Genomic DNA, 27,053 nt, shown 5'->3' with positions numbered 1-27,053 from the left:
ACCGTATACAGTAGCAATGCCTAAAGTAGCAGCAGCGAGAAAAACAGAGACTGAGAGAGACTCTATAGCAAAACAGACAAAGACAGCAGTCAGTGCCAGGTTTCCAGACCAGGGCAGTTAAACACAGAGAGTGACCCTTCAACCCATGCACACCCCTGGGAGAGGGAGACCGAGGTAGGCAGGATGAAGAGGAGGGGGAGGCAGCGCAGCCACAAGGCTTCTTTCTCAAGGTTCACTCCTTTTAGAAGCTGTAGGGCAAAACATAAAATTCAAGATAAACATACAATAACAATGATTAATCGTATAAACACCTAGGCTTGCTTATTATAATTATAAATGGATTATTTGTTCATGCTGTTCCTTCTTTTATGATGTAACTTGCTTTACAAGGACCACACTAAACAGCTGTCACTTTGATGAGAGCTGAAAGTAAAATAACAAGCCAAGTCTCAAAGAATCACAACAGGAGGTCTTATTACCTTATAAAAATAGGGGAGGCATTTATTTAACTTTAGTGTTCGGGACTTTTAAATCATTAGAACAATTGTCCACCAACATCCACAAAACCACTCTGAGTTATGACACCTGTGGTCAAACATCCCAATCCAAGCATCACAGGCCCATTGTATTTACAGGAAAAGGTGAAGCCAGAACGAGCCGTGCAACTCTCAGAGCAAAGAAATAAACGTCTGCCTGTGCGCACCTGAAATCACATTTCACTTTGCAGGTGTATTGTTAGACCAGAAAAAAAAGAAAGTCGAAATCGAGTAGAAGCAGTTCAGTTCAAAAAGTTGATGCAGTGCCACCGTTTCTGTTCCTCATTGAGAGAGCATGGGCCAGCAGTGTGTATAAAGCTAGCCTGTGTCAATCACAATTACAAAGCAATAACATAGATAATCTTGCAGAGGTTTATGGTGAAAGATGAGGAAAAGACAACTGGAGCTGAGCCATGACACAGCCGTGGCAGTAACATAATCTTTCCCCGTGTCTGTCTCTCTGATCCTAACTCCCTCTCTCTTTCTCGCTTCTCCCAACAAACACAGAATCACTTGTACATAAGCAACGGACTGTTTAACCACTCTGGTTTAATCATGCACTATTTTTAGCATTTAATTTAACTCTCCCATGACTAACAATGAAATAACAAATTTTTATGCCAGGATGAAGTATTAACCAGATTTTGGTTCCGTGCCTGATAATAAACCAATACTCAATTCAATCACAGTCACTCTTTCACTGACACCTAAACAACCAATTAGAGCTATCAAGTGCAGTTCCCTGAGGCTAGGGATATGACCGCACATATTAAACAGTGGGCCTCCCATTTGCACTGCAACCTAGCAGTCACATGAGGCCACGACTTCTCAGCAGGGTTTAGATGCACACAACAGTTTGAAGATGGCGAAAGCCCCAAACCACTCAATCAGCCTCGAGTGGACATCTGACATTCCCCAACATACTGTCAGGTATCAGGTTACATCACTGGTAAACATGCAGTTAGCTCTCTCTGACAGACTCGGTGCTGCAGTGGATGTCTGTGAGTAAGAGTGTGTAATGGGAAAAGTCTAATTTTAACTTTATTGTTCCACAGTGAATGGTGAAACATGCCTGCCAACAGGGCATTTAGAAGTTAAGTCCTGAGTTTGCCAGAAGAGCTGCCTAATCTGTGTTTAAAAAGTTAACATTTTTTCACTTAAAAATGATTCCACATGTTTTTCCAAATCTTTTTTGTGTCTGTCAAACACTGCAGACATCAACATGTCAGAAATGTGTTTTAAGGACGTCAATGACAGTGAAGTGAAAAGTGAATTAAGATTTGTGGACACTCGCAGAACTATACCTGTCAAAGCGACAGAATAGCAAAACTACTTTTAAATATGGTTTTTAATGCTGCGTTACCTTTTTTCCCCATCTTCCGGCGCATCCTCATCTTGGGAAAAGAAGGCCAGGAGTAGTTGAAAGGGCAGTCGGAATCAGAGTCCATGAGTTACGATCTTATAGAAAATCTTCATCCGAACAGTTCGATGTGTGTGATGAATAAATGAGCAGTTACGTCTATTCCCACATGGCTGAACAGACTGCGGACTAGCTGTAGCACTCACTCTCCTTTTTTTTCCCGGAGCCCTGCTGCAGACACTCTGACACTTCAGGAGTGAGCCAGCATGTTCCCCTCTGTCTCCCCCAACCACCCCTCCCCCTAAACTACTCCCCTTCCCCCTCCACAGCTCTCAACCAACTGTCCAGCAGAGCCGGGGCTGAACTCTTTCTTTTTGAGTTTCCTCTCTGTCTGCTCTTCTTACATCTGAGCAAACTTTTAGGTAACTAAGTCAGTCTCTGCCTTCTTTGCTCATATACCACACACGGTCATGAGAAAGAGGGAGCGAGATATACACATGCTGACAGCAACAGAGGGAGGAGGGTATTGACAGCTGAAAGGAGGGACTGAGGAAGGGAGAGAAACAGTCAAATATAGGAATGACTTTAGAACCGGCAGCGAAGAGAAACATGAAGCCAGACTGCTTATTGAAAGTGAGTCTCAGACATGATAGAAATCATTAACCCTGTGAGTCCATAACTGTCTCGGAGAGATACCAGGCTGCATAGCTGAACACTACCCAGTTAAAAGCACTGGCAATTCATCCCAAATATGCCTAATGCCATCTGAAGAGAGTCCTTCTCAATCACTCCATTCTCTCGTTCTCTATATTTTAGCATGTCAAAGCCCAGCTGAGAGGGGAGGAGGGACTGCCAGGTTAGCAGCTTCTCCATGGAGACAGCACAGAGAGCTGCTGCTGTTTTCTTCATCCATGTTTCCTCCTCTTGCCAAACTGCAGGAGTACAGTGCTCCAATTGCATCAGCACAGATACAAGTGAAGATCAGCAAAAAGGATGGTAAAGAGGATTTACAAGACAAACTGGACAATGGCACTGTGAAAAGAGGTCAAGCATGGGTTTACAAATGCACATAAATGAAGGAATGTGAAAAACAGAGAGAGAAAAAGGAGATGAGATGGGTTTTGCAGGCAGAATATACGCGAAGAGTAGAAAAAGAGGTACACTGTGACTATAGAAAGTTTCTGTGTATGTGCATGGGGAGGGGTGATGGAGGGTGTTGGCACCGGGCTAGTGAACATTAATGCTGCCTTTGTGGGGTCTGTGTGAGGTTTAATCCTTTTTTCCATTCTCCAATTAGATCCCACAGTCGGGGTCGCAGACTCTTCTCTGCGCTCCTGGTGCTGCACTTATCGTTTGTTGACACCCTGCCAAACTATCCATATCATAAATCCCTTTCTCTCACAGTTTCCCCCCTATTACACACACACACATAAACACACACTGCTTTAACACTCCTCTGCTCTCCTTTCCCTGGAGATCTCAACAAGCTGCTGGAAAACTGCATTCAGCAAAGCCCTGGCAACCCCCATTCAACCACAAACACCCCCTTTTTACTTCCCTATACCCCTGTCCCACTCAGAGCACTCTTCCCTACTGAATTCTTCCAATCAAATACACAAGTGAACACACACGCACACAGAAACTTCTTCCCTCTCCTCAACTGTGGAGGAGAGCAGCGCTCCTCGGGATGAAGTGGCCTTTGCTATTTGTTCGCTAAACTCACATTAAAATGCTGACCTGGAAGGATGTGATGGGGAATGGTATGTGTATTTGTCTGTATGTAGGCATTTGGGTGCAAGAGTGTGTTTTGGGTGGGGTATTTAAATATCGGGGGCATTAGGAAGGCAGAGATGGGAGAATGTGTGACTGAAGAAGACAAACAGTCCTTTATCCCTCTCAAAAAAATCCAAATTATCATATGAATCTTGAAAAGAGTAAAACCTTAAAAAAAAAAAAAAGTTTTCTATGTACATACAGTCATGTCAAATAAGTTACAGTAATCTGAAATGGAGACAGGAAAGATGACATCAAGAAGATAGGGGAAAGATGACAGCTACATTCGAAATTCCTCATCCCTAGCTGAAGCGCTGGATACACAAGTTCTGTCTGTGTACTCGATGACGCATTCGCTCAACGTATGCAGCCATATTGTTAGTGTTAACAAACAGACCAGAATCACAATATAAGCTTCACTACTTCACTAAAAAATGTAAAAACCTTCTAGCCACTCACGATACCTGACAGGCCTGGAATGTTTACTGAAGAATTTAAATTCTTTAAGGGTCAAATGAGCACCTTTATCCCAGAAGAATGGCATGTATGAAACCTGAGTCATTTCCAGTCTGAGCTGTGTTCATTCAAACATAACCCACTGAGGGGAAACTTGTGCAAAACATCATTCAAGTGACCAATATTATTTGATCTGAGCCACAGAAGGTGATTTAAGGGGTCAAAAGAGGGCAGAGGGAGGCAGACATCACAGGCTACACGAAAATGATGAAGAGCTTCCACTCAGCTAACAAACACAGAGAAACATGCACACAGAGGACAAAATGGCTTAACCATTTAGCATGAAAAACTACACTCACCACAGGATGCTAAGATTACAGATGTTCAGTGCCAAGTGTTATAAAGTCTGAAGCCTCGGCTTGTCACCACAGCATTCTTACACTGAGGCATCAGTCTGGTCTGCAGTAATACCAGCCAATTATTAACCCACAGGATGTTCCCACTCTCAAATCCTTCCTCTTGCAATCCAGGAGTACATCAGAGTGAAGCCACCTTCAGCCATTTAGTCAGGAATTGGCTTGGTTTGTTTCTGGTCTCCTGTCACTACTGGCAGAAGCAGGATGACTCAGGATGAAGTGTTCATTAAAAAAGAAAAAAGAAAAAAATCCTGCTCGGTTCAACAATAACTGTAAACACAGAGTGACACGACTAAAAAAACTTCAGGGAGAGGGGGGCAAGACAAGCCAGGGGCCTGAAATGTGATCCTATAGTCAGCGGGGACAGTCGGCAGCCATAGATGATGGTTAGAGTTCCAAGTTCTGTTCAGGAAAGGAAATGTTTCCTGCAGTTTGAACTCACTCAATAATTTGAAGCTACTTGGATAACTTCCTATGAACATAACAGCACCTAAAACAACAGTGATCGATTCCCGTCTGCACAAAAGTTGATGTACCACAAACTCTACAATTAAAACCACAGCTAAAAACGGACTTCTAAAAAAACAAAATTACTTTGAAAGAAAATCTTACCAGAGTCAGACTGTGAAGGCTCGTCTTCTTCGTCCTCCTCATTCAGACAGAACATCAGCGGCTCCTCGTATACTTCGGAGTAGAAACTGGGAACCTTTAACGAAACAGCATGCACATTTCCAGCATACCACAAAAACCGAAAAAAACGAGTAGAACTAAGTAAAAAAACACCAGTGTTTGGCGAGTGCCTAGGTGTGTGAGACAGATCAATTAGTTAACCATCTGTAACACATTAAACTGTTCCTACTGGATGACAAGAATCATGTGCACACACCACACCTCTCAAAACACGAAACACACACTTGACCGCTCACAAAGTCAGCTATTCAGTGGTGTGTGCAAGGTGCCAAATCCAGCACCTTGACAATAAGAGTGAAAAAAAACAAACAACAACTGTGGAGCATTGAGAAGCAGACAATGCTCCACAGTTATTGTAGCAGTGCTTGCCACTAGCTGGTACAGATGTTCATGGAAAGTGAATAAGTGTGTTTAAAATGCCACCTGTAATAACATATTCAGGAAAATTGGAAGGAACGCCTCTTGTTGCACGGAATTTGTCAAGAATATTCAGATCATATTGTAATCCATAGACTTGTACGCATGTGAATCCTTATAAAAATGTTTTACTGCCGTGCGTTAAATACTTACATTCTCTTCAACGGCAGAGTTTTCTCCATTTATGTCAGGATACAGTGCTGAAAAAAAAGACAACATTTTCAGACACAGCCATCAAACTTCAAAAGAAACACAAGTAAGCACAGATGCTTGCCAGTTTTTAATGATCCCACGTAAACGCAGGTTTTTGTTTTCTTTTCATAAACCTGGGGGATTTATTTATTTTTACTGTGTGGCCTTGATCTCCATTTTCATTTAATTACCATGTTCATCCTAGATCAAAGGGCACGGTGTATGATGGCTTACCAGTAACAAGGCAGAAATACATGGAAATTAGTGTTTGGGTGGTTTGATTAGTGGCTTTGGGTGATGTTGAAAAATGAAGGCAGGATATGTAGCAGAAGTGGCCCATAAAAGATAGATAGGCTGGAACAGAGTTTCAGAGAGAAGAGAAAAAGTAGTGCCAGAGCTTGAGAGACAAAGACAGAGGGACAAAAAAGAGAAGGATGAAATATTTCAAAAATAAAAACAAAACTAGCTCAGATACTGTCAAAGATACTGTCAATCACACTAGTGATGTGGCTTGGGATCTCAGTGGAATATGCCAAATACTAGTGGGTAAACTGCTTTAAAATTCCCTACTTAATGTCCACAGGCCTCATGTAGGGAATTTTTATAAGAATTTTTATGCCATGCTGAGTTTTCCTGTAGCACCAGGAACAGGTCAAAGTTTTTATTCATCTATTTAAATATCCTTAAATATCCACATTTAAAAACAAGGCCTACATCAGATTTGAAGGACTCTTTATTTTACTGAGCTTCCTTTATATCTGCTTGATGAAGTAGTAAATCCATCCTCTACTCTTTATCCAAATCTACCACTGGAAGGAATGATTAAGCAGACTTGCCCAAAACTTCCCACATTTTATTTTATAAACAAAATATCTTCAACTACCTTGTTTTTTAAATGATTATGTTTGATAAGAAATACTTTTAAGCAGAAAGTTTTGAAGTAGACTGTTGTTATTGTTTTTAATTATTTCCCTGATAACTGACTAACGATTGATCATCTATTCAGCAAAGAAATGACAAACCACCACCTTCATACAGTTGACTTGTTTTTTGCCATATCTTTGCAGTACCCACAAAGCCCAGATGAGGGCAGTCAATTTCTACTGAAGTCTGCATGACACCACAGTGTGTAGATTCAATACAGTGAAAAATAGCAAATCATCTCAACATGAAAGAGGAGAGCTAAGACTGCATGGTTTAGTTTAATCAGGCCTCCAAATCCCACAAATCAGACAGATTGAATGTGTATGATACCACTGTCTGCAGGATCATCCACTAGTTCTTCCTTCCCTAAGATCGTCTCCACCCGCTCCCTCCTTAGTGCTTTGATCTGTAGGAGAAAAAGCAGCATTTAAATCAAAAGATTCGAGAAAGTATTGTATTTATGGGTTTTGATTTTTCTGTTTAGTTAGTTGCACACCTGCTACCTAACCTTAATTTAATAGTACCTTTAAGAACCTTGAACAAAAAAAACAAAAAACATCCTCAACAAAAGCTTAATCTGTAATTTTTTTTGTTTTGCTTTTATATAATTGTAATCAACTACCTTTTTCTAATTTATTCTTGTGTTTACAAATATCACCTTTACAATCTTTACGACCATCATAATATTGTTCTGCTCACCCCTCTGAGGAAGTCCTCATCTCTCAGTCGCTCTCTGAGAAGCAGGATGTCAGCATGTCGGCTCTCCTCCGAGCTCCACCTCAGGTTTTGTCTGACAGTCAGAGTCAGGTTCCCCATGTCATGACAGAACCTAAGCAGGCGAGATCTGTCTGCCCACACCTGGGAAAGACCAGCGGGAGGTGTAGCTAGTGGATTGGGTGGGCTGCAAAACAACAGAAAAAAATATTAGGCATTAGGGTTGATATTTCGAATACTGTTTTTACTATTTTCCCAAACTTCTTTAACATATTGCATATCACATTTACTGTCATTAAGTGCATATGATCTGGTCTTGTAGGCAAAATAAATTAACCTGTAAGGGTGTGGATCCAGTTAGAGGTGGAGTTTTCAGGTAACACAAACAGGTGACATATAATAACAAAATGCACTTCATCACTTCAATATAATCACAGTATTTTGGAAATTTAGAAATGGATGGATAGGATAATAGCAAACATAAAACTGGGTTGTGTATATAGTTGAAGGAAAGTTTTCCCTTAGTGTGGAGCTGTCATGGTTCTGGGTCCGTTGGACCCAGCAATTGAGTTCATTATGTTTTCGTTTACTTTGGCATCATGGATTATTCTTCATGTTTCTCTGGTACTTTGTGTTTCAGTTATCTTGGTGTTTTGTTTTCTCATTCTCTTGTTGTGATGATGATGATGTTTATTATTAGAGTTTCATGTTTCTGTTATCCATGTTTTAGGAATTGTGGTTTCATGTATTATTTTCTGTCCGTGTCTTTTAGTAGTGTTTCCTGTTTTATTGTGGAAGTCGTTGTCTTAGGTTAGTGTGTGCAGCTTTGTTCCCCCCTGTCTCGTTAGCCCTGATCTCTCCCAGCTTTGTTTCCCTCCTGTTGCCCATTCCCTCATTACTACCCTGTGTATATAAGCCCTGTGTTTTCCCATGCTCTGTGTCGCGTCGTACCCTCAGAATTTTATCACCAGCAATAAAGCTAAGGTTCTCAGTTTCAATTCAGTCTCAGAGTCTCGCATTTGGATCCTCCTCTCCATCCGCCTGCACACAGAGCCCTGACAGGAGCACAGGAAACTTCTACCCTGAATACACAATGTTTTATCAAAACAGTCATTCATTTGTCAGAGTCTCTCCTGGAAGCACCTCGTTAAAGTTTATAATCTTACTTGGAGAGCAGCTCCAACAGTTCAGTGTTGCCTGCTGTCTGTGCCAGCTGCAGCGGCGTGACTCCATTTTCGTTTGGCAGATTGACAGCCATCAAACCCCCAGGCTGGCAAAGCAACAGCTCTGCAAGTCGACACATACCCCATCGAACAGCTAGGTGGAGGGGAGACTCTCTGGGACAGTGCTCTGGAGAATAGGGAGAAAAATATATTACAATTTTAAAAAATGACATCTCTGAAGACATGAAAGAATGCAGCGGGATCCAAGACAACTGCTTAACCAGGAGGAAACTAGCATGTCAGAAATCTGGATAACCGTCTAATTAGGATAACTATCTGAACTGTCACTAACTGATTTCTATTCTTACACAGCACTGGATCCCTCTGGTCCACTGACCTATTTTAAGGCAACAGAAGCCTTTTAACAAGATCGTGACAACAGACAGTCTACAAATGTGACGACTTCTTAGATTTGTGTCTGCCATTTAATGCAGTCCGACAAGATTTCTATCTGTACCAGATAAAACTGCTCCAGCCGAAAAACATTTTACTCTCTAACAAGTTTTTTTTTTATCTTATTACTATACCTTAAAAGAGAGAATAAGTTTACATTAAAGTACGTTAGTTAACTCCGATATAAATTACAAATGCTGTCTGAAAAGAATAAATTGCAGGAAAAATATACAAATATAACAGAAGCAACACTTGGTATCACTTAAAATTGTCATCTCATCATAAAAATGGTAGTTTTTTTTTTTTTTTTTTTACATTGTGATACCATACAGTTTGCCCTTTTTACTGTAATGGGTAGCTGTGTAAAGATTAAGAAATACCCGCAGGATGATGAGAAATGAGTCAAGCTCTGTGCAAGAGCACTTAAACTTCAGATAATTCAGGACTGTATCACCTTTTCAGAATCACAATATTTCTAAGCTGACAACTAGGGTATTTCCCTTTACAGAGGATAAAACATACTTTAGAGAAACTAAACTGAAACTTCAGTCCCAAAAGTAGAAATAAAGAGAATACACCTGTGACTTCCAGTTATACTAACTAAAGAAAATGTTTTTATAAAAGAATCAGAATGGTCCCATGTTTAGTTTTTCTCTTCCTTTTATACTTTGATGTTTCTATCACGATGCATAAGTGCATCATGGATTTACATGGGTTCACACTGAAATAAATTACCAGCGAAAGTAAAACAAAAAATAATTATTTCAAGATTTTATACTTTTAAAAGAAGAAATAGTAAAAACAATAACTAAAAATATCAGTTTTTATATACTTGTAGAAGTAATGAGAATGAGCCACAGTACAACTAATTAGGCTGCTGTGAGCTTCCTCCTGAAATAATGCCAAAGACGGTGCATGATGTGAAGAATCTAGCTTCATAAAACAGACAGGAAGCGCTTCGTACTTAGCATAAGGCTTACCAATTGAAATCTTGAGTTTTTGTGACAGCTCATTCAGTATGAAGAACATTGCATAACAACCTCTGTGGAGAGAGTCCAAGAAAAAAAAATGTCCTGGCTTGCTGTTCAGCACATTGCTGCAAGATTAAACTTTGCTAATGAACATGAAAAGGTGCCTGACGAATACTGGGTGAGATACATTTTTACAGCTCTGACTGGGTGCAGCATGAACTTGGCCAGGACTACCAGAGTAAATACACACAGAAGAACCATGAGCTGACTGTTGTTATGAATTGGTGCTATAAATACAATATAAAAATAAAACTGACTTGAATTGAAAAGTTGAAATAATGAGGCACAGAGGTGACAGTGTGGCGAGTGCAAAAGATGTCAGGAGATGACTTATAGATGGAGCCATTAATGTCTGAAAATTAACCAGAATGCTTCCTAATAAAATGACTCCTAATCTCCAGAAACCTGTCAGGAGAGGAGTACTAGGCTTTATCCTCTGACAAAAATCCAAAGTTCAATGACTGAATCAGTAAAGATTTTGAAGACTTGCTCAAGTGTGTTGCCACCTAAATCCAATAATAACATGTGAAGAGAAAGGCAGAACAAAACAACCTAAGAAAGAACAGCTGAAAAAGAATGACAGAATCTCTCTCCAAAAATGTGCAACACTGGCATCCATGCCAGGATTTAGTGCATATTTGAAAAGTAGGGTGGACAGAAGACATACTGAAAAAATAAAAATGCAAATGTCATGAAAGCTGCACTGACTACTACTGACTGTACTGACTTCCTACTGTGCAGCTTCTATTTTTAATATAATGAATACAGCCATGTGAAGAACAAACAGCTTTCCATGCAGTCCTGTGAAAGACTAAGGCCACACTTGTTGCTTCCATAAGAACTAAGAGAGTGTGTAACAGTCAGGTGTGACTGATAAAATGCACTTCATTAACTGATCATCAGCAACTGTGAACAACGACAGACGTTTTGGCATTTTGCAGGTCCAGAGCATTGAAATGCACGTTAATACAACGCTACAATTTTTCTAGTATGCTCAGTTTAAGAAATGTTCTCAGGAAGAACATGATTACCTCCAGTGTCATCTTTTGTCTTTGTGACAGTAACAAGGATTTGTTAAGATGTTCCAGTGCTTTTAAATTTTTATTGAAAGCACTGCATGCAAACAGTGAGTACTTAGGAGATTCGGGGATTGATCATTGAGCTGTATTAAGCATCGGCAATAGAATGATGTCATAAGCAGTGTTATCAAATTAACTGCAGACATTTAGAGAGAGACGTTGCAATGAAACAGACTGCCATAACTATATTACAGCTAAATCTAGTTTGTTATTTATGTAGGTGGCCCTACACAAACACTCAGATCATACAAACAGATGGTGGCATCTAGTAAACTTGGTGGTCAGCACACACACAGGCCACACGCAAACACACAAACACATGCTCGCTCAGATTTATTGAGCTCTGCCTAGGGCTACTTCCAGATGGAAAGGCTCTATTAACCACATTACATGCTGCTTAATTGGCTTTGATGAATTTAACAGAGGAACACGTTGGACCATGTTCACTTCCGATTTCAGCCTGGTGAGCATGGAAAATGGGAATAATGGCTGGGGAGAAGGTGGGCAGAGGGGTTGCAGAGTTGAAGAGTTCAACCTCCTGGTATAGTTACCAGGACAGTGCTGAGTGATGCATTATGACAAAGGCCGTCAGCTACATTTCTAATCTATAGCTGTCCTCTTTTTTGTTTTTTTGTATGAATAAACGTGTACATAATTAAATATATTATCCTTGTCTGTAAATCCACTCTTTAATTAAAACCCCTCCCTCTAACATGACATTTTCCAAGCTACAACTTTGTTTGGATAAACAGAGTGTACCATTTTAAGAATTTTCAATTTTTTGTATTTTTAAATACATTTTTTCATGAAATAAAAACTGCATTTTATGTGTCTTTGATAAGCATAACTGTGTAGGAATCCCTGTTCTGCAAGATAAGACAGTGCAGCTCTCACCGTCTCCACTGTGGCTCCCGAGTACATTCCAGTTTGGGGGGATATCGAGGTTAGCCATAGCCAGGGCCACTCGGTGATCCATAGCCCAATGGGAGCTCTGCTGGCCCAGGTTGAAGAGGCTGCTCAGCTCGTTGTGATCCGTGGAGTTCAGACAATGTCCATGGATTACCAGGTGCTCTGCGAGGTCCTGTAAGGGTGCCAGTTGTGAATAAGATACAATCAGGTGTAACTGAAGAGCTCTACAAAACATTATTTTCACTGCTGCCTTTGTATTGGAGCGTTTCCCATTCCAATACAAAAATGTCAGTAGAATTCTTATCAATTATATATGAACTAAAAAGCACGTGCACAAGAAAAAACTGTATTAACATGTAATTTTTACCACAAGCACACTTTTTTTGGCTTTTCTTACCTGAGCATCATCATGAACATACTCTAATGAAGCCTCGCCTACCCAGGTGAGAGGTATAGTTTCAGAGCACAGGTATGCCTGGACAGAAACCATCTCTGCCAGATTATGGCCTAAGCAAGCACAACAAAAGTTATATTTAACATCAGTTAAATAAACAATATCTTTTTATATGGTGGAACAAAAAACTCCAAAAGTTACAGATTTTTTTGTTCAAACTGTGTTTAATAAACAGAAATAGAAGCCCAAAAGGGTGAAAGGAAATCTATCAAAAGGATTTATGGTTTGTGAGAAATTAGTCAACACTACAAAAACACACCATGGTTACAGGGCTTTAAGAATGCCTCCAAGCCCTTGGATATGTTTGAGTATCAGCTTTTCTTTTTGGATGCTAACAAAGGCACTTTTTGTTTTCTGCATTTCTGCATTGAGTTAGTATGTTTGAGAGTGCAAAGCCTGCAGGACTGCCTGTTGTTTGAGTCAACCTACACAGAGGCTCAGTAATAATGACATATTGTTCATGGAGCTGTTTCACTCCTATGTGGAAGCTGCTAAGATTCTGCACCCTGTCAGACCTCAAGCCACTGTAGGGACATGTTTATGTGTAAGCCAAATTCAAATACATACTTCTTTTAGGTATTCTGATATATAATCGGAAGTGAAAAAGTGGAAAAACATGGGATTGCTAGAATATACTAATGTTTGACGATGGCTTCGTAAAATACCAAAATACGGCATTAGACATGAGAACATAAAATATTGTGCAAAAATCCTAAAGCACCCGTCATTTCTTTACATTTTGCTTCCAAAGAGCCAAACTTTCATGTAATTTTTATGAGTTTTCTTTAAGCAATAGCTTCAGGATATCCAAATAAGTCAAGGACAAAAGAAGTGGAAGGCCTAAAAAACAAACAAACATTAAAATGGAGGAACACTATCTGAAAACCATGTTAAGAAATAGGAAGAAAAAAAATTGAGCAAAGTTGTGACACAGGATCCGAGAGAAGCATCTTGTTATTCAGTTGATCTAAGAAACCATCCGAAGGTACTGAAACAGTGAGGAAACTATATTTCCATGTATGTTCGCTGTATGTATTTCTAATTTTCCTAGGAAAATACAAAGAAATAGAGGGTGATTTAAGACTTTTACACAGTCTTAAATCACTGTGTAATTTACATCAGAAAGTCATAAACATACCGGGCACAATAAAGCAGAGCATGACATCACTGTGAGCCCTGGTGACATGGATCAGTGTGGATCCTTCCAAAACAATGTAAACCTCTGCATCTTCTGGCGCAGAGTCAAAACCATCCAGCAATGCAAATACCTTTGCTTCGCCCTGGGATAAATGAAGGTGGAAGAGGTCGAGAGGAAAAACAAAGAAGAAAGACGCTACCGATCAAAAAAATACATCTATTGTTAAGTATACAGGCTCATTTTAGAGCAAGACTTTATTCTGATTCTGATGTTCTAGATTTCTGTAAAGTACACAAAATCCCCTGATAGCATTCCTCTCGAGGGTACAATAAACCATCCCTCCTCAATAAAAACAGGAATGCCTTAGCGCCTCCTCAAAGACCTGTCCTGATCCAGACAGGCTACAAGACTTTAGATTTCTCATTTAAGGCAAAAGAAAGAATGATACAAATAATAAATAATAAATAATAATAATAATAATAAATAAATAAATCGACTAGTACACATCTAAAAATAAGACATCCTATAACTGTTCTGTTAATTATATTAAAACAATACAAGTCTTTAAGGATCCCAGAAATCTGATTTGCTGAGACCTTGAGGTTTTATATATTGAAATAATATTTATGTTATATTGAAAGCACAAGCTATTCATTTTTTTAACTTGTCAGCCAAAAAGTGGCAAGCTGTTCATATGGCAATTGTGAGAAAACAGCTGCTTATTCACACTTTCAGTAAATATAAACAACACTAGCATTTAATCAGTCTTCTTAGTAACCACTTGAGAAAGTCTAGCACTCACTCTTTACTCACAAGTACATATAAATACATCCACTATGTTCTTTGGCTAGTTGCTACTTTTTGCAGTCTCCAAAGTTTTTCAACAGATTTCTGCATCTTTGCACATTTCTGGGTCCATGCTGTTGTCTTCGTGTGATGCTTCCACTTTGAATACGTGGTTATAACTAATGCAACCAAAAGATTTCAAGTATAAAGGCTGAACATGAACTAGCTTCACTAGCTACAAAATAAAAGCTTCCCAGGCTAGTTGTCTTTTAACAGAGCTGCTGCTTTTTCACCACCATCCAACAGTCACAGGGGAAGAAATCTATTGTAGACAATATCAATTTGTCCACCTACAGTGGCCTCAATAGACCAGTGTATTGAGGCCACAAGACATATTGTGTGGGTTATTCTTGGAAACCTATCAAAAGACTGACTGAGGCGGGAGTAGAGGAACAGGCCTGAGGCAAAAAAAGCTGCAGCCAAAATGTAGGTCCTAAAGGTAAGGTTTACCGTGAAATGCAATATACATTACAGATTAGTGTAGATGGCTTAAGAGTGTATTTTCAGTAGTCTTTCTTTTGGCCTCAACAGCTGACCTGATTTCTCATGGTTAATAAAACCAGAGGCTTTTTGCTTTCACTCCTCTTATTGACTAAAATAAGGACACTTTGAGTAATCCTGCCTCCATTTCTCATTGTCTCACCTAATCTAACCTTTGCGTTCACTTATTTATTTCTTCATGTCTGGAAGATTTCTATTTGACCACAAATCCTCAAACGTCAACCAGGCTTCTCCTGGACCCTCATTAAGACTCTCTACATCTGTATGATTGACCAGACCGTGACCACTAATGGTAATGTGGTCACTAAATGAAATACTGGAAATATCTGTTGATAATGCCAGAGGCAGAAGAAGAATGGATTGGAGCAGACTTTCAAACAAAACTATTTCTGGTGCTTTCAATGATATGAAGTGAGCCAGTGTGGCCATATGCTACTTTTTACTTTGCACCTTGAAGGATAGCATATTATTATGTGGATGTGAGCACATACACCAATCAGCTACAATATCAAAACCACTTGTCTCATACTGTTTAGATCCAAGTGATGCTGCCAAAATAGCTCTGACTTGCTGAGGTATGAGCATGAGAGCTCTGTGCTTGTCTTGTGGTGCCTGACAGGGATGTTGGCAGCACATCCTATAGGTCCTGTCAGTTGCTGGGTGGGCTGCCTCCAAGTTTGACTCGACCAGTTCAGTGATTCTGCTCCATTTACTGTTACTCAAGTTGTTTTGTTTTCGCAAAGGGGTGTGCTTGGTTTGTTATAATACTTAGGTTAATGTTATGTTTCAAAAATATTATCCAGAAAATGCAGAAATCCAGTGTCATACACTTGGTCAAATGCATTGTTGTGTTGCTAAGTGATCTGCACTAATACAACAAAGCATTTTTCTGTATGTGATCAAATTATCCTATAAAGTCTGCAAAGTTGCACCTGAACAAATCAACAGACTTCTGGAACAACGTCTTTTGGACAGAGGAGACCAAAGTGGAGATGGTCATAATGCACAGTGCCCCATTTGGCAAAAAACAAGCACAGCATATCAGCACAAACAGCCAAAGGACCTGGGCACATTGGAGTCATTGAGTGGAGCATCTGTATGCCAAAGTATTCTAGAGTCAAACTGTCCCAACAGTTAAAGATTGGCTGAAACTGGGTCATGCAACAGGACAATGATCACAATAGTAACAGACACACACTTTCAGACACATGCTTTTGAGTTTTAAAAATTGTAATAACTATCAGGGGCATGACATTAGTTATAGATTACTGAACTAAATGTGAGCAAAACATCTGCCTTTGATCTCGAAAGGAGCATGATTTTTCTTGCACTGTTTGGCCACCAAACCAATAAAAATAATATTTGACCAAAGTCATGCCCTGTTTGTGTACAGCTTAATCACAGGCAGCAGGGGTTCAAAGGGTTACCATGATCAAAAACGCCACATATCAAATACACAGCAATTACAATTTCTCTTTCATCAAGTAAAATACAAATAAAAAACATCACTGCGAATGAATCACGGAGTTACCAATTTGGTAGGTAGCTACACAAATGCCAGGATCTTATTGTCACCTACAGTGGGGCAAAAAAGTATTTAGTCAGCCACCAATTGTGCAAGTTCCCCCACCTAAAATGATGACAGAGGTCAGTAATTTGCACCAGAGGTACACTTCAACTGTGAGAGACAGAATGTGAAAAAAAAAATCCATGAATCCACATGGTAGGATTTGTAAAGAATTTATTCGTAAATCAGGGTGGAAAATAAGTATTTGGTCAATAACAAAAATACAACTCAATATTTTGTAACATAACCTTTGTTGGCAATAACAGAGGTCAAACGTTTACTATAGGTCTTTACCAGGTTTGCACACACAGTAGCTGGTATTTTGGCCCATTCCTCCATGCAGATCTTCTCGAGAGCAGTGATGTTTTGGGGCTGTCGCCGAGCAACACGGACTTTCAACTCCCGCCACAGATTTTCTATGGGGTTGAGGTCTGGCGACTGGCTAGGCCACTCCAGGACTTTCAAATGCTTCTTACGGAGACACTCCTTTGTTGCCCGGGCGGTGTGTTTTGGATCATTGTCATGTTGGAAGACCCAGCCTCGTTTCATCTTCAAAGTTCTCACTGATGGAAGGAGGTTTTGGCTCAAAATCTCACGATACGTGGCCCCATTCATTCTGTCCTTAACACGGATCAGTCGTCCTGTCCCCTTGGCAGAAAAACAGCCCCATAGCATGATGTTTCCACCCCCATGCTTCACAGTAGGTATGGTGTTCTTGGGATGCAACTCAGTATTCTTCTTCCTCCAAACACGACGAGTTGAGTTTATACCAAAAAGTTCTACTTTGGTTTCATCTGACCACATGACATTCTCCCAATCCTCTGCTGTATCATCCATGTGCTCTCTGGCAAACTTCAGACGGGCCTGGACATGCACTGGCTTCAGCAGCGGAACACGTCTGGCACTGAGGGATTTGATTCCCTGCCGTTGTAGTGTGTTACTGATGGTGACCTTTGTTACTTTGGTCCCAGCTCTCTGCAGGTCATTCACCAGGTCCCCCCGTGTGGTTCTGGGATCTTTGCTCACCGTTCTCATGATCATTTTGACCCCACGGGATGAGATCTTGCGTGGAGCCTCAGATCGAGGGAGATTATCAGTGGTCTTGTATGTCTTCCATTTTCTGATGATTGCTCCCACAGTTGATTTTTTCACACCAAGCTGCTTGCCTATTGTAGATTCACTCTTCCCAGACTGGTGCAGGTCTACAATACTTTTCCTGGTGTCCTTCGAAAGCTCTTTGGTCTTGGCCATGGCGGAGTTTGGAGTCTGACTGTTTGAGGCTGTGGACAGGTGTCTTTTATACAGATGATGAGTTCAAACAGGTGCCATTCATACAGGCAACGAGTGGGGGACAGAAAAGCGTCTTACAGAAGATGTTACAGGTCTGTGAGAGCCAGAGATTTTCCTTGTTTGAGGTGACCAAATACTTATTTTCCACCCTGATTTACGAATAAATTCTTTACAAATCCTACCATGTGGATTCATGGATTTTTTTTTCACATTCTGTCTCTCACAGTTGAAGTGTACCTCTGGTGCAAATTACTGACCTCTGTCATCATTTTAAGTGGGGGAACTTGCACAATCGGTGGCTGACTAAATACTTTTTTGCCCCACTGTATGTGCTGATAGATGTGTTTATTTTTTTCCCTGAGTTACTTTGAATTAGCGTTCAACAGCAAAACAAACAAACAAACAAAAAAACAACAACACAGAAATGATTTATTCATATGTCTGAAAACACCATTTCCAACAACACAGTGAAAGGGTCACTGGGTTCACATTTAAATAAATCGTACAGAGAAACTACAGCTAACATGATGAACAGACATAGGAAGACATATCAGTCACACCCTTTCAGACACAGCACAATCTGTCAGTGACTTTCATTTTATAAACAAGGATGCTGATCTCTCACTGAATTCCAAACTCAATTTTTAGAGATTTTCCAGAGGGAAAACTAACTGTTGAGATTAATTTAAGAAGCTGATCTAGGCTGCAAACTGGGGCGCATACTTACATACAGAGGCACTTTTCTTCTGCTCAGTTCCATCTGCAGGGAAGACAAACATAAAACAAAAAGATAACTGAGAGACTAAAATGAAAAAGAGAAAACACACTGCACACTTGGAGTGGCCATGTGACTACCCATTACCTCTTTTGTTATTTTGGTTATTCTGCTTTTTCCTCTGATCCTGAAGAGATTACCAAACCTTTTATGTGCCGTGCTGAGTCAGGGGTCCTGTGATGAGACAGGATAATCTTTTGATCCCAAGAATAATGATTTTAATGATGATACTATTCTGCCTTGGTGTGTTGAAGCACCGAAACGCCAAATGTTCCCAAATCTGCTGTGTGTGTGTGTGTGTGTGTGTGCCTGCGTGTTTAGTAGGAAATCGATTGGATTTCAGCCTGCAGGGTTCAGATCGGTTCTGTATCAGTGGTCACTTCCTAAACTGGACACAATCCCTGTAAAACAACTATTTTTAAAGAAAAAAATTGCTTTTTTTTTTAATTACTGCATTGCATTTACATTTAAAATGGTATATATATTTTAAATAACATTAACTAAATATCAGAGTGTCAAAGGAAAAACAATTTAAAGGGGGTAGGGGGACTTTGCGCTATTTTGTAAATATGCTAGCTATATGACACAGCAGAAGTGCTCATTCCAGTTGGGACGTCAGTGGCTATTTCTCATAAAATATCCTCCACCTATCTTAAGGTGCAATTGTATTTTTTCTTGATGGCTCAAAGTCATTTTACTTATTGTTAAAAGCTTTTTAAATTACGCTGTTTTGGGAGTCTTAACGAGTTAGCAAACTGTCAGTAAGACTGCATGCAAAACACACACTGAACTAATTCCTCAAGTAAAATATTGACGCACCCACCTGCACAGGGGCTCAAACTCCGACAGAACCTTGGCAGCACGCTTATATGTGGGGGAGAAAAATCCCTCTAATTCGGATTCATCCTCCTTTTGCTAACTGCTAATTCAACTGTCCGTATTTAGGCTACAAGTTGGGAAGGGGTCGACAGTCGGTGCTGATGCGCTTGCAGACTGAGCCTCAGCCTCCACTGACACAGCATCCTCTCCTGTCTCTGTTTAAGCCTTCGGTCTTCCGTCTGCTTACATGCAAATTCCTCCTTTACGAGTGAAAGTTCAGTTTCTTTGAGGTTACAGCGCCCCCCAATGGAGGGCGATAAAACTGTGCCAGGCTATATAAACAAAAACATTCATTTTAACAATGGAAATTTACTGCGCCTGTTGTTCAAAGCAATTAAACAATTATAATCAGTCAGTGTGGAAATGGCAAACGACTTATTTTTTATTTGCTCATGAAACATTTACATTATAAAAATACACACTCACAGTGAACTCAGCCACTACCATGCATACAGACTCGCATTTACAATTCAACTTGCAATTATAAGCTTTCTAGTACAATGTGTGGATGCTTTACATCCACACATTCAGATATTCTTCATACAGTAAATGTATGGTCTCTCTGATCCTTATTGTGCTAGTCACACTGAATTAAATCACCAGAGTGAGACTGTGGTTTCGTCAGTCTCTTAAAACTTGCACCTTTCTTTTTCGAAATGTCCTAGACAGGAGCTTTGCGTCTGATGGTCCATTAAGAAATGTTTTAAAAGGTACTTAAACCCAGTCTAAAGTAGCTTATAAGTCTCAGGTGACCTGCAGCTGTGGTTTTGAGGTGCTTTGTTCTCCCTGAGTCAGACCATTCGACCTGCCAATGCCAGAGCATGGCACCTCCTTTCTTGGGAGGGAGGAAGCAAACATTGTGTCCAACATTCCCAACACCTCCAAAAGGTCCTTCTGGAACTCGATCTCTCTCTTCACAAGGTCCTGCAACCGCAGCAGCTGTCGGTCCACCACGGGTGACTGGCCAATGACTGACTGATAGATGTCCAGGATCATCTCGGCTGCTGTTACGAGGACAGGAGTAAATCTGGCATCAACCAAGTTCCTGGATGAAACAGAAAAAAAAGAATGAATGTGGGAAACATTTTTCTGCATGATCTGTTGTACAGCTGCAAACTATAAAACTCAAAGCATTCAAATCAATGAGCCAAAACATTATGACTTCTCTTTTGGTACTTTTTGTGCCACCAAAACAGCTCTAACCTGCTGAGGCACAGACATAGAGCAAGCTAAGACCTGATTTCTACTTCCATGGGGAATCTTTGTAGATTCCCCTACGACAGAACCTAAATATGCAGCCACTGTTGTTGCACTGTTGTTATGTGGTAATTACCGTGTGGTTGTGTCCCATGTTTTATATGGGGTACTATCCATGATAGAAACAGAAAAAGAACAAAAAACGCTGGGAGCAATGGTACTTTCTGTGAAGCATTTTCAGAATTCAGACAGCTATTTGTAAATTCTACACTAGACAAAAGATGTAAAGTAATAGTGCGTATTTTAGAACCAAGTGTTGACCTACAAATTCGTAAATCACACTTACATCAGTCAAAGGGGATTTTTTTGTGCCAAAGGTTCTTTACCCTGAAACGGGTACTTAAAATAAAAATAAAAAACTCCCTAAGTTCACTTTAATTCCTGCAGTGCAGACACACAAAATTGGAGAGACGTCTTTCAAGAATTAGAGGAACTACACAAAAGTGTCTGTGGTCCAAAAGTGACCGATCAAATAATTAGTGTAATTTTTTTTAGACCTTGAGGCTGTTATTCACTTCGTTTGTGAGGGGTCATAATGCTAACATTATGGCTCAGTTTTCTCTGGCATCTCACCCAATGATGAAGTTGAGTAACTGAGAGAGCCCTCGTTCATCCCTTCCTGCCAGTGCATTCTTCAGTGTTCCTCTTCTATCCAGCTCCTTTATAACAGCCACGGTGATCTCAGGCTTTCTGAATCTAATATATGTCTATAAACAAAAAAAACAATACCTTTGAACATTAAACACAATAATACTTTAAACTTTTATTTTTCCAAAATAACTGCACATACTGTTGTGTACTGCCCACTGTAAAATGAACAACACGGAGACTAAAAGGCACCTCAGCAATGATATAATGATAACACTATAAATCAATAAATTGCATACCCCCAGAGCTGTATCCAAAGCCTTGGATACGTTAAACCTTTGAAGTTGCTTGTCATATTTGGCCAAATGTTCTTTGACAGGCTTACTGACAAGATAATCATCCTAGAGAAGAACCAAGAATTGAATGAATCAAGGGTGAGAAATCAAACAGTCTCATGAGTCAATCTGATTTTGTGTTAACACTTAACACTTTGCATTACATCTGAGAATGATTTTCACACCTTCTACGTGTTACTAATCGTGAACTTGCCTGTTTAGGGACATAATTTTTCCCTTTCACAAAGACACGATACGATGGACGGCGCCTCTGTTGGCCAGCTATTTCCTTTGAATCTTCTTGGTTTTTCCTGTGTTTGATACTCAGAATACTGTTGGTCATACCCACAACAATGGACGCATCATCCGGCTAAAAAGAAAAAGATATTCAGAGTTTTACTTTTATCAATTAAAGAAACAGAATGAATTCTTATAGCTGATCTCGCCCATCTAAGCTCACTTTGGTGGTGTATTCAGTGAATGCACTTCATCTACAGAAAGGTTGAAATAGTAAATAAAATATATATTTTAGCAACTAACAAAGGCTCAAGTGCATGACTTACAGCCAAACCCAGACTGAGGATAGAAGCAGCATAGTCAAAGTTGTGGACCACTTTGTAGTTTGTTGTGTTGTACACCTTCACGTGCCTGAAAGACAAACACGGGATATGCATTAAATCAACTTTCCTTTCATGAACGCCCTAGGTACACAGAACAAAACCAAGCACATGATTTACACATGTACTATTAACTAAATATTCAGCATTGTGACGTTTGATTCCACCAGTTAGAACATTTCCTCTTTCTTTGTTATGACAGACGTGCATGCGTTTGACATTTACCTGTCAAGAGAAGCTGACAGCAGTCTCTGTCCGTTGCTGCTGAGAGCCAAACTTGTGACAGTTTTGTGATGGTTCTTCAGTGACACCAGAGGCTGGCCTCCTTTTAGCAGATCCCAAACCTTCACATGGCGCCCTCCTGAAAAAAAAAGGGATTGAAGGTTTTTTAATGCTGTGGTTAACCATGATTAAATATAATGTAAGGTTTGTAGATGAGGGCACGTAATAAAATAAAAATATTGTAACGTTTGTCTGAACTGCAGCCACAGTGAAGCATGAAATGGACTGCTGTTGTTGCCCTATGTTGTAGTCCAAGAAAATTACGTTCTAAATGAGTATTTAACAAGTACTAAATAAGTACTCAACACAAGTTAGTTATTCCAAGTAGTTGCCATAGCAGCTGGATAATTTGGCATAGATTTTGCACCAGATACCATTCCTGGCACAACTTTCCCATTTATTCAGCCTTAGAACTGGCACATAAGAATGAAATCATTAAATCGCGGTCTATGATGCTTTTCCTTATTTTCTACAATATATGTAGTGTTAGGATGGTGGATGCTCATATTAAACATGGCCAAGGTTTCAAATAATGAAGTCAGCATATGTACAGGTAATCCGTATAGGCAAACAGACCCAGGTTTCAGCCGGGTTTAAGTGGTCAGTTTTAGACAGTTTTCTCCTACTCTTGTGTCGGTCATCCTTCAAATTGTCATTTCATAAAAGGGTTGTGAGCACAGCAGCTCCATCCATCTACTAAGAAGAGTACTGGCTTAAAGGTAGGCTATTCGTAGCCATGTCTAGTTCCAGACAATAGATTATTACTAGGGGCAGCACCTAGGCCCAGTGCAAGATAAACAAGGATTATTTTAAACTGCAGATGACTAAAAGTATGCCAACTAATTCCAGGAAGTAAAAAAGGTGTGAAGCTTAAAATTAGCTCAGCAGACAGTCAGTGTTTGAATTATATGAATTATACTGGTGACTACCTGCAGACACAAGAAGTCCCTCAGAGGGATAGAGGAGGACACTCTCCACTGGCTGGCCATGGTCCATGGTTATCACACTCTTTTCCACTCTGGCATCAAACAGTTTCACTGTGTGGTCATATGATCCTAGAAAAAGAGCATCAAATGTTAGTCACACAAAATCAGGCCATCTGCAGCGTCACTTGATTCAACAATAGATGGTAGCATTTGGAGTGAGATTATGTAGTTTTTCTGCAGTTACTGACTTTGAATATGAATTAGTGTACTTCTGTCTTAACATTACATTAATGAGATTACTGTTCGCTGCTTGAATCCTCCATTATGTGGTGCAGGAGATGTTTTTCTTTCATTACATGACTGTTGGTAAAAATTGCACTCGAAATTGAAATATAAAATGAGTGTGATTGATGCCAACAGGGCAAAATGTTAACTTCCTGTCCTCCTCTCGATATTTCCACACACAATTAAAAATGAGCTTCTATCTCACCAGTTATGAAGAGATCTCTGTTGAGTTTGCTTGTGACACCACAGCGAATATAATCTGTGTGCTCTGTGTAGGTGGTGAGCTCAGTGGCATTTGGAATGTCCCAAAGTCGACAAGTATAGTCATCCGACCCTGTGAGGATCTGGTAACGATCTGAGGTGAAGTCTGTTAAATGTACTGCTCTGGGAAAAAAATAAAAAACAAATGACATGATTAATATCAGCTCACGTTTGAGACTGCACTTTTATAAGACAGAAATACAGGCTGTCAGAATTCTTGATGTCATCATCAAATTCAGTCGATGGATCACTCAAGAAATCATCATTCAACTACTCCTTTACTAAAAAAAACAACCTCATAAGACACTGCCAGCTCATCAGAGTCAATCAGACATTTTAACAGGACATCAGCATTATGGTTTTAGTGGTAGACCATTGATTTCTAATGTGGAGAGTATCCACCTGGTGGGTCATAAAAGTATTGCAGGTGAACAGGTAATAACCAATAAGACTAAAATTAAGTTTGAAATCGTCAAAAATGTTTGAATAAACAATAAAATAAATCATCAGCAATGGTCATTAGTAACATGTTTTGATTTTTACTTTTGTAACTACTGGTGAAAGTGACATAAGGAAAGAAATTAGGCTGCTGAAAGCAAGAATCCTCAACAATTCACTCACATTTTATTATTAAAGATAAAAACACCACACAGCAACATGCTGTAAACCACAAACTTTAAATAGTGATGATTTGTTTTGGTTCCTTCAACATTAGTGCTATAGAGGCTATATGTGGATTTGAAAGTGAGCAAAGAAAATGTGATACACAGGCATTTCCTCCTAACTGCCATCATAGCCAATTAGATGATAGTTAGAGTGCCAAGAATAGTAGTAACCTCAAAGTGCATCAGCAAATTGAAATTAAGCTTATTTTGTAACCCTTCCTTTAAATTCTATGACAGAACACTTTGTCACAGTCAGACAGAGGCTTGCGTAAAACTTACTTTGTGTGCCCTTTAAACAGCCTGAGGGCCACCTTGCCACTAACATCAAATAGTCGCACGACAGAGTCCTCACATCCTGCCACAAGGAGCTGACCATCTGACCTGAACCTCCCACAGTAAGCTGTATCCTTAAAACGGGTAAATGACTTGACAGGCTCCTGGGAAAATGGCCCATAAATGTGGATCTGTAACAAAATGAGTGTTTGAATTAGAAGACATCTTAAACACATCCTGCATACTTAAAAGTTTATTACTCATTAAGAAGCGAGTATAAGCCAGAATTGTTAAAGTGAACCCAGATTAAACTGAGTGGAAAATTCTACATTAATACAAGCAAAGCTAACATACTCTTGTGAATGCTGTCACAGCAAAATTATGTGGAGTCACCGGGGAGAAGTCTATGCTTGTGACTGCGCCAAATTCTTTTATCTGGACTGGAGCCTGTAGGAAGAGAAACAAAGTAAGACGAGAAAAGGATTTAAAGCAATTATTAGTAAATGTCATCCATCCATTTTCTTTCCGTTGTCTTATCTGATATCACTAATCTGTTTCAGGGCTAACATGGAGACAACCAATCAGGTTAATATTAAAAAATATGGTCAATTTAGAATCACCAGTTAAGCATGTTTTTGGACATATTACTGTGAGGCGAAGTGCAAACAACTACAGCACAGTGCCAAAGTAATTAAAATTAGTCATTTTCTTTCAACATATTTTGTTATTTATTCATAGTCCAATTCCAAAGTCTGAATATGCTGAAGAGTTAGTCTTCTGAAAAGTGTAACTCTGTTATTAAGCTATTACATTGACAATGACGCATTACTGAGATAGAATGGTCTTAAAATAACAAGTTTTAGGGGACAATAAACAAACCAAAATAGTGATTATACCATAAAGGACATTTTTAGTTGATAATAAACCGCATAGGAGAGAAAAGTCTTACCTTGTAGTTTTTCCAGTAGAGTGTGTCTTGAGTGACTTTCTCTCCAAGTTTTGGATAAACTTGAATTTTTGTGGGTTTAAATGAAGCCATTTCTGTGCTAATCACTTTACGTCTGTGAAGATAAATAAGGGATAAAAACAGGGATACATATTTACTCTTAAAAACTGCAGGTAGAAAAACAAGAACTCCTTTTGTGACCAACAATATCCAAACGTACATTTCTGTCTAAAACGGTAAATTCTATTTCGATTGTAACAGATTAGATAACATTAACATGATTTTGCTTCAGTTTGGGAGTACAGCAGAATTCAGAATGTGACAGTATCACTGTGATTTTTCAACAACATTTAAACAGTTTTAAATTAAACCTTTTTTCTGTTCAACGCGGACTGTATTGGAGTGCTCTCCACCTTTTACTTCGAATATTAGACCTTCCCGAGATTGGAACTGGCGACCTAACGACTTTACTTCACTGTAACGCGTTGTTGTACATAACAATCGAAGACATGCAGTTTTTCTCGAATAGCTGAAAGTTTTACAAAGTTATTACATTCAAATCAAACACAGTTAATTACTCGGACAGTGGCCCAACGTGTTCAGTAAGGCACAACTTAGCTAGCACACTGCACTTTAGCCAGCTAGCATTTTCTTTAAACTGAGCTCTGACGGTTCTCACCTTTCAAGTGAAAAAGTCCAGAAGTGCAAACGTAGTTTTTTCTTATGATATGCTGAAATTGGATGATACTGATATTGGCTGTCTAAGTAAACAAAAAGTTTCTCATGTTATCGAGTAATCACGTTGTCTCTCGTGAACAGGAGGACGCCATGACTACATGCGTGACTACTTCCGTTGTGGAATACCGTAAAATGTTCACTAAATGAATACTTAAAGTGAAAGCCTTTATATTTATATGTATTTTTGTTAATATATGTGATTGGTAATAAAGCTAATAGAACGATAATATTTGGATATTAAGTAAATATATGTATTTTTCTGCTAATGAAATCTGATCATCGTCAGTAGCCCATATTTTTAACTACATTAAAAGTAG

At 39.5% G+C, this 27,053-nt stretch overlaps 2 protein-coding genes across 4 annotated transcripts in view; both read right to left on the bottom strand.

The window, feature by feature from the left end:
- Positions 1–19,738, bottom strand: part of LOC147317709 (rho guanine nucleotide exchange factor 28-like) — a 47,215-nt gene extending 27,477 nt beyond the window's left edge. The window contains exons 1-11 of one of the 3 annotated variants that reach the window (XM_086314978.1): positions 19,508–19,738; positions 18,772–18,858; positions 18,637–18,669; positions 13,706–13,847; positions 12,511–12,620; positions 12,099–12,285; positions 8,645–8,828; positions 7,464–7,665; positions 7,095–7,170; positions 5,802–5,848; positions 5,154–5,247 (exon numbers count right to left, since the gene is read on the bottom strand). In XM_086314978.1, the coding sequence (XP_086171104.1) occupies positions 5,154–5,247; positions 5,802–5,848; positions 7,095–7,170; positions 7,464–7,665; positions 8,645–8,828; positions 12,099–12,285; positions 12,511–12,620; positions 13,706–13,847; positions 18,637–18,669 (1,075 nt within the window). In that variant the 5' untranslated portion in view covers positions 18,772–18,858; positions 19,508–19,738. The remainder of the gene's footprint in view (positions 1–5,153; positions 5,248–5,801; positions 5,849–7,094; positions 7,171–7,463; positions 7,666–8,644; positions 8,829–12,098; positions 12,286–12,510; positions 12,621–13,705; positions 13,848–18,636; positions 18,670–18,771; positions 18,859–19,507) is intronic. The other 2 variants (XM_086314979.1, XM_086314980.1) reach the window with 2 other exon arrangements.
- A 190-nt stretch (positions 19,739–19,928) lies between these two features.
- On the bottom strand, positions 19,929–26,733 carry utp15 (UTP15 small subunit processome component). Its single transcript, XM_086314973.1, has 12 exons — positions 26,678–26,733; positions 26,002–26,113; positions 25,407–25,499; positions 25,059–25,243; positions 24,059–24,237; positions 23,572–23,697; positions 22,586–22,721; positions 22,307–22,391; positions 21,958–22,113; positions 21,708–21,809; positions 21,394–21,527; positions 19,929–20,608 (listed from the first exon to the last, which is right to left on the bottom strand). The coding sequence occupies exons 2-12, from the start codon at positions 26,089–26,091 to the stop codon at positions 20,308–20,310; spliced, it is 1,587 nt and encodes a 528-aa protein (XP_086171099.1). The 5' UTR covers positions 26,092–26,113; positions 26,678–26,733; the 3' UTR covers positions 19,929–20,307.
- Positions 26,734–27,053: the final 320 nt, after the last annotated feature.

This window comes from Aulonocara sp. 'chitande type north' Nkhata Bay, linkage group LG12, assembly GCF_057382095.1.
Source record: "Aulonocara sp. 'chitande type north' Nkhata Bay isolate Kocher_YH1m ecotype deep benthic linkage group LG12, A_spYH_male_GT1.1, whole genome shotgun sequence".
Lineage (NCBI taxonomy): Eukaryota > Metazoa > Chordata > Actinopteri > Cichliformes > Cichlidae > Aulonocara > Aulonocara sp. 'chitande type north' Nkhata Bay.
This window is presented reverse-complemented; position numbering and strand designations above follow the sequence as displayed.